The sequence below is a fragment of the Fundulus heteroclitus genome, chromosome 20, assembly GCF_011125445.2.
Source record: "Fundulus heteroclitus isolate FHET01 chromosome 20, MU-UCD_Fhet_4.1, whole genome shotgun sequence".
Lineage (NCBI taxonomy): Eukaryota > Metazoa > Chordata > Actinopteri > Cyprinodontiformes > Fundulidae > Fundulus > Fundulus heteroclitus.
In genome coordinates, this window is record NC_046380.1 from 23792212 (window position 1) to 23806511 (window position 14300).

The 14300-nt window shown below is 41.1% G+C and overlaps 1 protein-coding gene across 1 annotated transcript in view; it reads left to right on the forward strand.

The window, feature by feature from the left end:
- col7a1 (collagen, type VII, alpha 1) overlaps window positions 1-14300 on the forward strand; it is a 98052-nt gene that overhangs the window by 29833 nt on the left and 53919 nt on the right. The window contains exons 28-61 of the mRNA XM_036151953.1: window positions 631-672; window positions 827-853; window positions 1118-1162; window positions 1279-1398; window positions 1474-1545; window positions 1628-1663; window positions 1751-1804; window positions 1937-2011; window positions 2230-2343; window positions 5681-5716; window positions 5816-5869; window positions 5977-6048; window positions 6137-6196; window positions 6669-6704; window positions 6786-6830; window positions 8252-8287; window positions 8397-8441; window positions 8553-8588; window positions 8713-8748; window positions 8840-8872; window positions 8979-9050; window positions 9130-9189; window positions 9303-9338; window positions 9428-9508; window positions 11870-11905; window positions 12048-12092; window positions 12196-12267; window positions 12405-12449; window positions 12535-12570; window positions 12678-12719; window positions 13463-13543; window positions 13684-13719; window positions 13825-13860; window positions 14076-14156. Coding sequence (XP_036007846.1) covers window positions 631-672; window positions 827-853; window positions 1118-1162; window positions 1279-1398; window positions 1474-1545; window positions 1628-1663; window positions 1751-1804; window positions 1937-2011; window positions 2230-2343; window positions 5681-5716; window positions 5816-5869; window positions 5977-6048; window positions 6137-6196; window positions 6669-6704; window positions 6786-6830; window positions 8252-8287; window positions 8397-8441; window positions 8553-8588; window positions 8713-8748; window positions 8840-8872; window positions 8979-9050; window positions 9130-9189; window positions 9303-9338; window positions 9428-9508; window positions 11870-11905; window positions 12048-12092; window positions 12196-12267; window positions 12405-12449; window positions 12535-12570; window positions 12678-12719; window positions 13463-13543; window positions 13684-13719; window positions 13825-13860; window positions 14076-14156 — 1833 coding nt within the window. The remainder of the gene's footprint in view (window positions 1-630; window positions 673-826; window positions 854-1117; window positions 1163-1278; window positions 1399-1473; window positions 1546-1627; window positions 1664-1750; window positions 1805-1936; window positions 2012-2229; window positions 2344-5680; window positions 5717-5815; window positions 5870-5976; window positions 6049-6136; window positions 6197-6668; window positions 6705-6785; window positions 6831-8251; window positions 8288-8396; window positions 8442-8552; window positions 8589-8712; window positions 8749-8839; window positions 8873-8978; window positions 9051-9129; window positions 9190-9302; window positions 9339-9427; window positions 9509-11869; window positions 11906-12047; window positions 12093-12195; window positions 12268-12404; window positions 12450-12534; window positions 12571-12677; window positions 12720-13462; window positions 13544-13683; window positions 13720-13824; window positions 13861-14075; window positions 14157-14300) is intronic.

Here is a 14300-nt window from a genome sequence, read left to right on the forward strand (position 1 = left end):
AAAATGGAGAGAGTTCAATTAACCACACCCTCCACATTCCTACTCTCACCTGTGGTCTTGAGAAAGAGATCATTGATTGGAATCCCCGATACAAGAAGCTTAAATGTTCTCCACATTGAAAGTGGGTGGTTTGGTAATCTTGGTTTTCCTCTGGAAAGATTTACCGCTCCCTCCCGCATGCAGGAGACTTAGGGGCAGCCCCCATATATGTGAAATCCAGATGGTAGGGGGTACATTTTTGGTAAAGAAAGGTTGGATCCATCCTGCCTTTTCTTAATGATTCAGGCTGCTGGTGATACAAAAGCATAGGGCACATTTTATTTGGCCCCATTTAGGTTTCTTAGTACTAAACCGAGTATTGTTTAGCCTACAGGGGTATTTGTTTACTTACCATGTCCATCCCTTTTAGATCACAGAGTACCTGTCTTCCGGTGGCTACTTTCAGCAGGGAAATGCATCATATTGCAAAGCTCAAATGCTCTTAAACTCCAACGGCCTCCACATTCACCAGCTTGTAATCCAACAGGGCACCTTTAGGATATACTGAAACCTGATCTCAGATAACCTGAAGATATTGGAACATTTGATAGATATTTCATCAATTCTATAAGTTTCCTTTTGTTTGTTCAGGTCACTCCTGGTCCAGAGCAGTGTACCGTACAGTGTCCTCGGGTAAGCTCTTTTTACATCATCCTATATTATAATCCTAAACCGTCATTCAACACAATCCTTGCCATCGATGTCAAATAAAACGTAAACTCAGCAACTTCCTGTATCTACTGCTGCCTTTTCCTTACTATGGGTTTTACTCATTTATGTCTTTTAGGGTGAGAAGGGAGATCGTGGTGAAACGGTAAAGTGTTTGATTTTTTTTCCTCTTTTTCCAACCCTCTACTTTGAATGTTCACAAGCAATGTATTTCCTAAAATTGGACAAAATGTTTCAAATCACATTAGAACTTCATGTCACTGATCAGATGACCTTCAATAGGTTTTAGATAGATTTCTGAGTGGCGCTTATTGTTTTGTGCTAGTTTTTTAGGCTTTTCATGTCACAACCAAAAATGTTATTGCCAGTTAATGTTAAAGTGCTTCTTTGTTTTTGCTTTGTGTCTCAGGGTGAAAGAGGCAGAGACGGCGCAGACGGACGCAAGGGCGAGCCCGTGAGTCAGACAAATCAGCCATTTTTACAATCCAGTGTGGTATAACACGAAACAGTATATTTAAAAGTAACATTCCTGCTATTGATACCAATGTGTTCTCTGATGGCATGATGGAGGGTCGTGATGGTTTGCCTGGGAGGGAAGGTCCCAGGGGTCCTGAAGGACGGCCAGGAACGCCAGGACAATCTGTCACTGTCGACCCTTCCCAGCGGATAAAAGGGGAAAAGGGGGAGAGAGTACGTCCAGTTCATGCTAGCCGATATAAACCTGCGACTGGAAACAGAAAAAGTACATATATTTTCCCTTTTTAGGGCTTTCCTGGTGTGGATGGAAATCCAGGATTACCAGGAAGACCAGGAGCTCCTGGAAATGCAGGCGTTCCAGTAAGTAGAGCTACTGGAACCCGTGAACTGTTGTCTTCTTTTAGTTTCAGTATATAAATAAACACTCTTTGTCATCCCCCAGGGTTCTCAAGGTCTCCCTGGAGTCAGAGGAAGCCAGGTAAGTAATCCACGTATCCTTAAACAACCAGGTGTAAATAAAAACTCACTTCTGCATTGTTTTGTTTTTTTTTTTCTGTTGTTTTAGGGTGAACCTGGAGGACAAGGCACACCAGGGCCAAAGGGTGATAAAGGTGAAAGGGTGAGCTTGAACCTTACTTCAAATGTTGCAGAGAAATACTATATTCTTTTGTTTCCGAAAAGACCAAATTGATGCATTAAGAGTTTTATGTCTCTATGCTTTGATATTATTAATATTATGGTAATATTGCAGGGTGAACCGGGTTCAGCTGTATCCGGTGGGGGTCTTCCAGGGAGGAAGGGAGAGCCAGGCATCCCAGGACTACCAGTGAGAATCTATAAAGTCACTTAACCAAGATAACGATGGAAATAAAGTAACATAAAATTAGACATGCAGACTTTTTTTTTTTTTTTATTCTGCCATTAAAACATCCATCCATTGTTGATAAAGTCATGGCTGATTTTTCTGAAGGGGTCTAGAGAGATGTGAAAATGTCACAGATCTCCTTAACAAAAGCCGATAATTCTCTGCTTCTCGTATAAAAGGGTACTCCAGGTCGACCAGGCAGCGACGGAGCCAAGGGAGTCGCCGGAGTTCCAGGTGCACCGGGCCAGGATGGCCGACCGGGAATTCCGGGAACGCCGGGACTTTCGATTAAGGTTTGGCTCCTCCTCCTCTTCTCTGCAAATTAAATATGTTCACCACAACTGTTGCAATCGTCTCTGTGAGGTCAAGACATAGATGGATGAGATTTGACTTTTTAAAAAGGAAGTCCTTTCAAAGTGCATGATATTTTATATCAGTTTTATTCTGTAGCAAGAGAAAAGGGTTCAATACTGAGACATAGGTGCGGACAGTTGGTCATCTTCACAGTGCCTTGCAAGAATGGAACTGATGCACATTTATTTTGCAGTGTTAAGGGATAAGCAACACAAAGAAGGGCATCATTGTTAGGTAAAATCAAAGTTATTTTCCAAATAGAAAAAGAGCAGGGCGTGCATATGTATTCAGACCCTCTTAACATTGATATCTCCAAATAAAATTCAGTCTGGACTCCCCTTCTAAAGGTTTTTGCAGCCTCTGACAGATTTTCTCCTGAGATTACCATAAATTCAGCTTCATCTATCTTCAAAATTAACTTAGACCTGTCTGCTGTGTGTCCTGGTCTTCACGACCGTGTTTGGTGACTAATATTTTCTATTAAGCGTCTGAGGTATTCACAGAACAGCTGCGTTTTTACTAAAATGCAATTTCTCTCAGTTGGACTCGGGATACAAATTAAGTGACTTCTGAAGGCACTTTGTTGATTATGTTTAGATGTAAAAGAGTAAAAGGTGCTCAACACAAGGCCAGATGGAGTTAGATGACTCACTGTGGCGACACCTTAAAGAGAAAAGCTGAAAGAAGAAGAAGAAAAAAAGAAAGTAAGAGTAAAAAGTGCTCAATAAAATACCCATCATCTTTTTCAGTTCATCTAAAACAATTCATGGTACTTCTTTTATTTTATAATTGTCATTAACTCTTTATTTTAGCAAGTCACATAAAATCCCATTAAGATATATTGAAATCTGTAACTAACATTTGCGAATGAAGAAGTTTAAGGGGTATGAATACTTTTTCAAGGCAAGATTTTATAAGACATATGTGAAAATTGGATTCTCTGCTTCCCTTTGGCTTAAATAATTTTTTTCTTTATAGTAAAACTGCTGTTGTCAGACTATTGCACACGGTGGTAGCATTGAGTCACCTGTAAGTGAAAATGTCACAGCTGAAGCTCAAATTTACTTTTAAATAATTCCGGGCAAAATAATTTAAGACTTCTTTTGAGGATGCATGTTTATTGGTAATTTTAACAATACTTGGGTGAGTTTTATTTTCTTTGTTGTATATTTGAAAAAACAGTTTTTACAAATTTTTTTCTGGTCAGTAAAATGAATGAGAAAGAAACTAGTTTTATCTTACTGTTTCTCATATTATTTGATGTGTTAATCATAGTTATTAGCAATCGTAAGCTCTGTCTCTGTAATAAAATGAGTTTGACTAGAATATATATTTTATTAATTATTACACTGTTAGAAAAGGGGGGCTGATAGGTAATATTGATATTACTACTCTTTTCAGAACAATTTCCCAAACAAATGGGTTGGTTCAATTTATTACACAGCTGCGCTCTCTCTACATCCTTTAAAGCTCTTTCTTTTACAGCTAGTTTAACTTTAACCTTTTCCTTTGTGCAACATAGCATCCTCAGTCAGCATATGCACACAAATAGAGGCCTCATTACCCAGCCTAAAATAACACAACTGTGCACGCAGCAGAGATTTCAAAAAAGATAAATAAACTAAAAAAAATGTCTGCATAAATAAATATCTTTAGATACTACAGTTACATCATATTCTATCTGACATTTGTTACCTCCACAAGCTCTGAGATTCTCTGCTGGCACTTTGCTTCCTGACCTGCAGAAGATTTTAGAGGCGAATGCAAAAAAAGCAATTGTTTTGTTGCAAAATTTCAATCAGTCAATTAGTCAGTTCATTCCTAGTGAGACACTAATGATAGACAATGTACTATAAGATCATTATCAGTTCTTTTTTTGTTTTGAAGTTTGGCGATGCATATAACTAATACCCCATCACACTATTGCATCATCTATGGTTTTGTTGCAATGCAGTAGTAAAAACCTCCTCCTCCATAGAATATAATCCATGTGTCACTTTATTATGCATTTAAGAATGTAGCATATATAACATGATAACCAATTAACCAAATAGTTTAATTTTTATTTTAATATCATTCTTAGCCATGCCATGTATACTAAACCTAACCCTTTTATTGCAGCTATAATCTAATAATGATAATATGATGATATCCTTTGCAGAAACTCTGTCTACAACAGTGACGATTTACTATTCTGCAAACATGATGCTTAAAACTGAAAGATTAACTGATGGCTTGTCCTACTATCCGATGAAATAATCTTATAATCATGTGACCACTAGGGGATAGATGTGAGTTTTAATTTGTCTGGTAGTCAGTCGATTCCTAAATATAGAAAAAACCAGATAAAATAATACTTTTGCTGTCAGGGCAACAAGTGACTTATACAACAAAACACTGATTTCACTCTGCTTCCTAAAATATGACTTGCTCTCGAAATGTGACAGAACGTGATGTGCTACAAAACAATTTTCATTGCTTCAAATTTAGACCCTGCTAATACTTGTTTTTCACTACACTAACAAACATGGTGAGAGAGGAAACAGTGTGACAGCAGCTTAAGAGTTTGGTTTTGCTTTTAGTGACTGCAGTCAAAATGTAACTTCCTAGTTTTACAACAAAGTTAATACAGCATGAGATTAGATGGATAAAGGGCAAACATTTTAATCTGTAAATGGGTTTTGTCAGTGACTTTAGGTCCAGAGAATAAGAGTTGAAGCACATGAAAGGTATTTTATGGTAGAATTTAGAACAAAACTCTCTGTTTCTCAGGTGTCTTACCTTACTTGTTTTTTTTTTTGTATTTATTTATCGGTCATGTGAAAAAGATCCAAAGAATCAGTTCTATCTAAGCGGTCAAAGCCGTTGGCAGACAATTATGCATACTGATTCATAAAGGACCAAATTATGACAACTGTCAGCTCAAGGCACTTTACAAGATGAACGGATCCGGTTCACATTAACATCGCTCTTGATCCTTCACAGCTTTGCTTTTGTTCTCTGTGCTTTGTTCCCACCACTTGATTTTTGCTACAGCAGATTAAACTTAATAGCGAATATGTCCCATCTAGTTCTAATGGGTTAGTATTAGATAATTAAATTTAGCAGTGCTTCATTTAGCAAAAACATTTTTGTATTTCTGAGTCTACAAATTAATCACTCTTGTCCTATTATGCTGGATCATCATAAAGCTTCTTTTTTTGTCTTTGCTCCCTGAGCTTTTTTCTTTTTTTAAGTATTTCTCACTTTTTTTCCCCTTCATTTTATCTTCTACAGGGCAGCCAAGGAGATAAGGGCAGCCAAGGAGAGAGGGTGAGTCATACCATCCTATACTTGTCCTGTAAGTGCAGAAATTTCCTGAGGAATAAAGGAACGCAATGATCCTCAGCTCTTATCTCTCTTTGCTGACAGGGGCCTCCAGGAGTAGGAAGCGGCGTGGCCGTGAAGGGTGAAAAGGGCTCCCCTGTAAGCGTCGTCAGTCACTCGTAATGTGCTGACGTGTTAGTTTCGCAGGTGAAGTTGCATGGAGATCTGCTATACTTTGCATTTAGTAATTGCTTTTAAATTATCAGGGTATTCCAGGAACTTCGGGAGCCCCAGGGCCGAGAGGGCCAGCAGGACCACAGGGCACTAAAGGAGAAAGGGTATCTGCGTGACAGATTTAGTGTTTGAAAATTCTGAACAAAGGAAAAGCGCTTGTTTTAAAGTAAATGGGCCATTGGTTTTTATCAGGGAGAAGATGGCACTGGACTGCCTGGACCTCCAGGAAAGCAAGGAGAGTCTGGGGACAGGGTGAGTCAACCACGTGTCAATTTGAAGAAGACCGTTGATGAGACGATATATTTAACTGCCTATCCCAGGAAGGCATAGTCTAACTTCAAATAGTTTGCAAAGTGCACAACGCCTTAACAATATTCACTTCATGTGGACCAGTGCAACACAGTCATGATTCACCAACTAGTAGTGCCACCTGTAGGAGCAATAGCATCCATTTTTCAGTCATTTCACAAAGGTTATAACATATATGCATTTAAAATCTAGTTGCATGGACCCGATAAATTACATCAACATAAATAAAACATACTGATCTGGATAAAAACTCACATGTCATACAGTTTTTATATACGTATATTTTTATGTTTTTGCTTTTTAGATTGCTTTGTATTTGAACTTTACCTGCTCATTTTTATGTGCTCCTGTGCCATAACCGAAACGCACTTTGCTGCGACTCCTTCAGCTTATGCATATTTCCAATATTTTTCAGGGTCCCCGCGGGCCTGCAGGCGAGATTGGCAGCAAGGTAAGATGCATGTGATGAAAAAAATATTCCTGCAATAAGATGAAAGAGGAACGACCTTTGACCCAATATCTGTGCAACCAGGGTGACCGTGGGCAGCCGGGTGAGCCTGGGACACGAGGAGACAGGGTGAGTCACACGAGAGCGCTCCTGTGAACATGTCCGCACCAGCATGCATGGCAGAGGGAATGTGGTCCACCTTCACAGACACAGCCCCGGGTGTATATATGGTCTCAAGATGGAAACTAAATAAAATAAAATGAGCTCCTTCTTTGCGTAACACTTTGTTTTGGTCTTCTGTTTCTTTCAAAATGTGAGGAACGTACAGTTTGAAAGGTCAAACATGCGACTTTGGTTATAATGCTCAACATATTATTGAACTGAAAGGTTCAGCTCCCTCCACAGTAAATGGAAACTCTTGTGAAGACTTGTTGAGTCCTAAAAATAGATAGTTTTTTGGCATCAACATCATCTCCCATAAAATAAAGTTGAAAAATTCAACTTTAATTGTTAATAGATTTATTCCTGTGAATAAATAACTGTCAGAGATAAATGTTTTTATGGTAACAAAATCCCAGGTGCTACAGTCTTTGACACAAAACAAGGAAGTAATGTGAAATAAATCTAATTTGTAATCCTTTTTCAATTTATACTCTTATACGTCGATGAGAGTATCCAGCTTTGAGCAGCAATCCATAAGTTCCCTCATCTGTTTCTGTAAATGCCATAACGCAGAAGCCCATTTCTGTCAGTCACTCTTAAAAACAAGACAAGTGAACGTGCCGTTGAAAGAGGCCAGATCTCAGTTGATTTTCATAAATCAGGAAATGGCTGCCAGAAGATAGACACTGTCCAAAAATCTCCTATTTATTAAGCATTTGGTCAAATTTCCTTTAGCAACTTGCAGAGAAAACACACACTTTGGTTAGTCGTCAACAAACGTCTGGGATATCCTGGATATAATTTGGATATTTGATCCTGGCAGAATTCATCAGGGTCCTTGATGAAGGTCACGAAGGTTTTACAGCTTTTTTTTCTGTCTCAGGAATGTTTTTTTTTCATTTTAACTGTGCATATAGTGTCTCACATTAAAGGAGAAAAAAACGCTTTCATACATTTTCATCACTTTTTTATGCCCCAAAAACATAAACAGGTGTGTGCAAACTTTTGAGGTGAGCCACATTTATTGCAGTGATGATACATTTAAACTTCTGTTAAGTATGACTGGATTTCACCAAAAGAAAACTTCTGTGCCGTTGTCTGTGGGAGCAGCAGCTCGTCCACGGCTGAGAGGAAGTGGTTAGATAAGCTCATCAGGACTAATATTGAGCACAGTTTGTGCACCTTTTAAATTATCCCACACTGTTGCAGGTTTCTTAGAACATGCTGTTTTTAATGCCTATCCAGTTTTTTCCTTATGTTGCTCGCTCTGTTGCTCAGACACTTCAATTTCCCCACTGGAGGACAATAAAAGATATTTCTATTCTATTCTACTCTATTCTATTCTCTCTATATTCCTTCTTTATGATGAATTTGAACTTATCTTGTAGGGAGAGCGAGGGCCGGCCGGAGAGACAGGAGAGAAAGTGAGTAGAGCTGATTTTGTTTATTACTGAGAGTAAAGGTCTTAACGTTTGACCTCTGTTGCTTTTAAAGGAGGTTTGTACAGTTTTCTGAATAATACTGTCTTCTCAGGGCGATCCAGGGAAGGCAGGGACCCCAGGACCGCCAGGCCTGAGAGTGAGCATTGTTTAAATTATGTGTGATTACATTCGCTGTCTGTGCGTTTTCCTGTTTGACGAATCGTGCATATATGGAGTTTCATAACTTGGGGTTTCGATTAACTCGCAGGGTTTACCTGGCCCAAGTGGACCACCAGGAGAAAAGGTGAGAGTGAGATTCTATTAGAGGAAGCAACAAGTCAGGAGGAGGCTTTTTTTGCCCCTGTCATGATCTGATGCGATGAATTTTCAAGCCAAGGTCATTAAAAGGTGAAACTGTCTATTTCCAGGGAAGCGAAGGCGCCCGCGGGGAGCCAGGCAGAAGTGTGAGTGCTCCAATTTGAGACCTGCAAATGCTGATTAAATGTTTATGACGGTGGAATGACGACACTCTTCTCTGGCTCTTTAATCCTTCAGATGGCAGGTTTACCAGGAAAGAAAGGAGAGCAGGTTAGAGATAAAAGCTTGTCTGGATTTTAAAAACTGTCATCAGCTCAAACTTTAGCCAATACAGAGGGTTGTTTGTGTTTTCGGTCCTTCGCTCTTCTTATCAAAGGGGGACAGAGGCCTGCCCGGCTCTGATGGACTGCGGGGGGAGAAGGGGGAGGCCGGACAAAGAGGAGAGAAAGTGAGCGACCACGGGAGAGTCACAGTTTGGAAACATGGTGTCTATCCACCGAACGCTCATGTTTCTGTCACTCCGTCAGGGTTCTCCAGGTTCAGGAGGGTCGGGTGTTCTTGGACCTAAAGGAGAGCCAGGAGAACGAGTAAGTTTGTGACTACCACAACAGCGTTCTTTCTTTGTGAAACAACCTCCGGAGCCATCTTCACCAAATCCCCTCCGGCCGGCGTGGGCATTAAACATGTAGTCTTTCCTCAGGGACTTGCAGGTCTTAATGGACGACCGGGAGCCAAGGTTTGTAGCCTGCGGTGTCCTCTGGTGACCTTTGCTTTGAGTTATTTGCTGCTCGGCCACTGATCTGACCTCTTCTCTCTGCTATTTAGGGAGACCCAGGAGAACCAGGCGAGAGAGGCGAGAACGGACGCCCGGGAATTCCAGGAAAACCCGGCCTTCCTGGAAAACAGGTCAGAGTGTCGGAGGAAGATTTACCCTTAAAAGCCACCAGATAAGAAACGCGTTTGAGAAAACATTTAAAAACTATCAGAGCGGGAGGCTCCCTGACGCTGAGGAGCAGTGGGCTTCACCTCCTGCTGTACATCATGGCCCACAGTAATAAAGATAGGGGCACAGTTGGTGGCACTGTCGCCTTGCTGATAGAAAGTGCTGGGTTTTAATCCAGGGATGGGCTCTTTCTGCATGCAGTTTGCATGCTCTCCTCTGGCTACTCCTGCTTCCTTTCATCGTCTAAAAACATGATTGCTGGTCCTGTGGGTCTCCCTGCTCTGTGGTGTGACAGAATACAAGTTGGACAAGTCACAGTCGCTGGTGTGACTTGTCCAACTTGTATTCTGCTTATCGCCCCAATGACACCAGGAAATAGGCATTAAAAAAGTATCTACCGCAGCATAACCAAGACATTCTGAAACAATGACAGCTCATAGCTTATATATTTATATAAATAAATGAGTTTTGACTTTAAACTATGAGCTCCCTTCCTGGTATGAGGGGAAACAGTGTTTCCTACTCCAGCTGTCTATTGGCGAACCCTGCAGACATTCAGCAAATGACTACACTGGGAGGGGGAAGCAGATGCAGATTTATGTGGGAGCTCCAGTTCTGACAAGGATTCTGGTGCCTCACCATTTTTCTGTTTTATATAATTAAAAGACTCTGTTGGAGGCCAGGGCAGAGATGCGAACAGTGGAGGGACATAAGAGTCGTTGTTTCCACAAGAAATTTATGAGACATTAATGAATCTACTGATTAATCCCAGCATACAAACAGCTGGATGTTGATAAATCTAGTTGTTAGAAATAGGCGTAATATATAGAAAACCCTATCTATCCGTAGTTTTGGTGGTTTCAAACCGAATTAGCATGATCATCAAACAAAACGGAGTAAAAGAATAGATTTTCTTCCTATATGGTACCACACAGCATCACAGAGGCCATACATGCAAATACCTAAATATAAACCTCAAAGTCTCTCCAAATGTTTAATATAAATGTTAATAGCATACTTAAGTGTATTTGCCAGGAAAAGTCTAGTTAGTTCATCGATAAATTTGAGCGCATGCGTCCTTTGTGTCCAAATTGGTGAATCTTGAAATTTGTGTGAAAATTACTGTGCATCCATTTTTCCACATTGCACACATTCATTAAAGCTGTGGCACCAAAAATAACACAAAATGTTGGAAATAAATGTTTTTTTATGTTTTGGTTTTCCTCCTTTTTTTCTTTTTTTTTTTTGCTTTGCATTTGTATAATTTCAGCTTTAGGTGTATTTTGTGTTTGTATGAAACCTGTCGTGTATTGTGGCAAACCTCTTAGCCACATGCAAGAAACCTCAGAAGAGACAATGTTAAGAGTTCAAAAGTTTACTAAGTGCAGAGAATTGGTAGATATCTGGTGTATCAGTGGCTGGTTTAAAGTGGGAGAAATAAATCAAGAGAGGATGGGAAAAGGTGAGTGAAACAAATACTTGGGTGGATATTGTGTGATGACAACAGAGAGAGCTCTAACTGGTTTGTAGATGGTGTTTGGAGTCAGGGAGGAGTAAACAGAGTCTAGAGGTGTAGAACCATCTGCTGAATAGAGCTCCATAGAGGGGTAGAAGGGGGAGTGATGCAGGGCGGACAGGCCATGCTGGGGGGTTACGAGGGCCCTGCGAGCCTGGAGGTGGCCGGTGGTGGCCGGTGGTAGTCACTGGAATCAGGGAGGTCACGGCCCAAAAAGGTTTGAGCCGTGAATCCAGGAACGTCTCAGCGGCGACATCTGGGTTAGCATGAGCTGAGAAATAGAAGGAGATAATTGGAGTAATATAGAAAGGGCTAGAGGTACCACATAGGATGACACACAGGTCTCCTATGACCAGCTGCCAGCTCCTCTTAAGCTACAGCTGAGGAGTTTTATGAGATGCAGGTCAGCTCCACTCCCTGGAGAAACTCGCTGCTTCAAGAAAGAGGAACACCACACAGACACATTTATAGGTTTTGTGTGGTTTTTGCTACACAAAACCATTTTGCATTTATTGTGTTTTTAGTGTTTTTCTTTTTTCTTTTGTTCATGTTAAACAACCAGTCCTTAAACATTTTGCCTCGTTCTTTTATACATGCAGTAAATAAGTTTTACAACATATTCCTTGTGATCGAAAACTCTTTGGTGTCTTTTCCAACATGTACCTTTTTCTAATGAGGACAGTAAAAAAAAAGTTTTCTCTCATGCTCTGACTGCACTTCAGCTGCTGCAATGCTGGTTGTTTTTAACTTTTTTTGGAACTTCAGCTGCTGCTTTTTGTGTTTTTATCCTATCAATTCGGAATTACAGGGAGACAAGGGGGACAAGGGTGATGAAGGAACACCTGTGAGTAGAAATCTATGACATTTCAATAATGAATCATTTTACAAGAACTGTATTTAACAGCCATTGCTAAAAATCATTTTGAATTAAAGAACAATGAGTGAATGTGATCATGAGGGTTTTCCTCCCTCTTTCTTCCCTTCAGGGAGAATCTGGACTCCCAGGAAAGCCAGGAGAAAGAGGTCTGCGGGTAAGCCATTTTGTTCTATTTCATTTGCTACATTAATAACATTTAAAGTTGACAAGCTACATCGAGTTCAGCTAACAAGCGGAGCTATTGACTTCTCACTCAGGGACTGGCGGGTCAGCCGGGGAGGCCGGGAGAGAAAGGAGACACAGGAGATCCAGGGGAGCACGGGAGAAACGTGAGAGACTCGCTCACGTTTCATTGCACAGACAGCTTTCCAATACTCTCTTCTGCTATTCTGGAGAGGCCGGGAGAGAGGAAACCGCCAGGAAGATCGTCCGCTCTCTGTCTTTATTGATCTGTGTTCAATTACAGGGCAGCCCTGGACCCGCTGGCCCGAGAGGAGAGAAAGGAGAGCAAGTATGCTGTCTTCTTTAATATTAAAATCTGCTCATGTATCTTCAGACCTGTGCTCAGTGGATTCACACACTTTATTCTCTTTAAGGGAACCCAAGGACCTGCAGGGCCACCAGGGAAAGTGGTATGTTTTTTTTTTTTTTTGACTGACTCTTTTCTGTTTGGGGGGAAAAACCTGCTACACTTACACAGCAGCACTTAATGTGATATTTCCTGTTTGTTTGTTAACAGACTGATATCCAGGGTCAGCTGAAAGGAGAGAGAGGGGACAAGGTTTGTGCTTCTATTGTGTATTTGGGTTGCAAAGGCATAACAACATGTCCTGCAGGCACAGATTATAATTAAATTGCAGGTTTTCAATAAAATATTAGCTACAACACTCGTAATTGTACTCATACTCCCAGAATGGGAACCTTCCAAGCAGAAACTTCAATTAAAGTCTTTTTTTACGTCACAGTAACATCAGAGAGTAGTGCGTAGTTGTGAAATGAAAAGAAGGAAGCTGCTACAGAGATACATTTTCATGATGCTTTAAAAAGAAAAGCATAACTTTGTGTCCGTTCTCTGTATGGGGATGCTTTTCCCCAGCATGGACAGGGAAGCTGGTCAGCACTGATGGGAGGATAGATGGAGCTGGAGACAGAAAACGTTAATGAACTGTAATGACCCAGTCATATAGATTCATCGGCTGACTTAAAAAATTGCAGTTCAAAGCCACTCTCATACCAGTCTGGGTTGGCTTGCGCTGTTTTGCGGAGACGAATGGGAAAATGTATCAGTCTTTACCATGTTTTAGGGAAATCTCTTTGTCTATCAACCTTGCACACATAGCGACTAACACTTGTGTACCTTCCACTTCATAATCATGCACTACTTAAATAAAATCCCAGTGAGCCACATTAACATCTGTGACTTTAAGATTCAGGGGTGGAGGAACGCTTTTACAAGGCCCTTCTTTTGGGTTGAAAACAGCAGTAGCACACGTTAGAGGCCTCACATCATTGTGACCCCCCCAGGGTGACGCCGGCGACCCAGGAGAGCATGGCAGCAAAGGTCAGAAAGGGGAAGCGGGGACTCCCGGAGCTCCAGGCCTGCGAGTGAGTTTGCTGATTTAAATGCCGTAACGGGCCGCTGATATTCCACTCTGCTCGAAATGAATCCGTATGCGTGCCGGCTCCTTTCTGTGCGGATTTGCTGTGCATGACATCGTCAGTGACTTCTTCTTCTGTCTATAAAGGGCCCAGAGGGGCTGAGGGGGCCCGCAGGCACAAAAGTGAGTTTGCTCTGCGCTTCGGTGCTTCAGTCATCGTAACTTTAGTAGATATTCACATCTCGTTTTCAAATATAATATGATCAATTCCACTTTGACTGTATGCAGGGTGACACGGGAGAAAGAGGATCGCCTGGAGAGAAGGTTTGCAATCGACGGCAGTGACTTTTTAGCACACCGCTTGGCACAATCAAGACCCAAAACAATAATTACAGACTTTCTTTCTTGCAATGAGTGGCAGGTCTTGCTATCTGATTCTCTCTCTTCAGCAAATCAGAAGTCCTCATTGTTTCTTTTTCATTGTGCTTTCTACAGAATGCGCTGTTTGTTACCGCTGATTGTTTCTCTTTTTGTCACAGGGAGAAAGGGGAGCATCTGGCTTAGACGGCCGTCCTGGTCTGGATGGTAAACCAGGCTCTCCTGGACCAGTTGGACTGAGGGTATCCCACTTCCTCTCGTATTTGACCAAACTATAAAAGTTATTGCAGTGAAGGTTATAGTATTAGTGCTGAAACCAGTTATTCACATGCACTGTAACACAAAGGCAGATAAGATTGTTTCTCACTGTCTGACGTTAAATATGA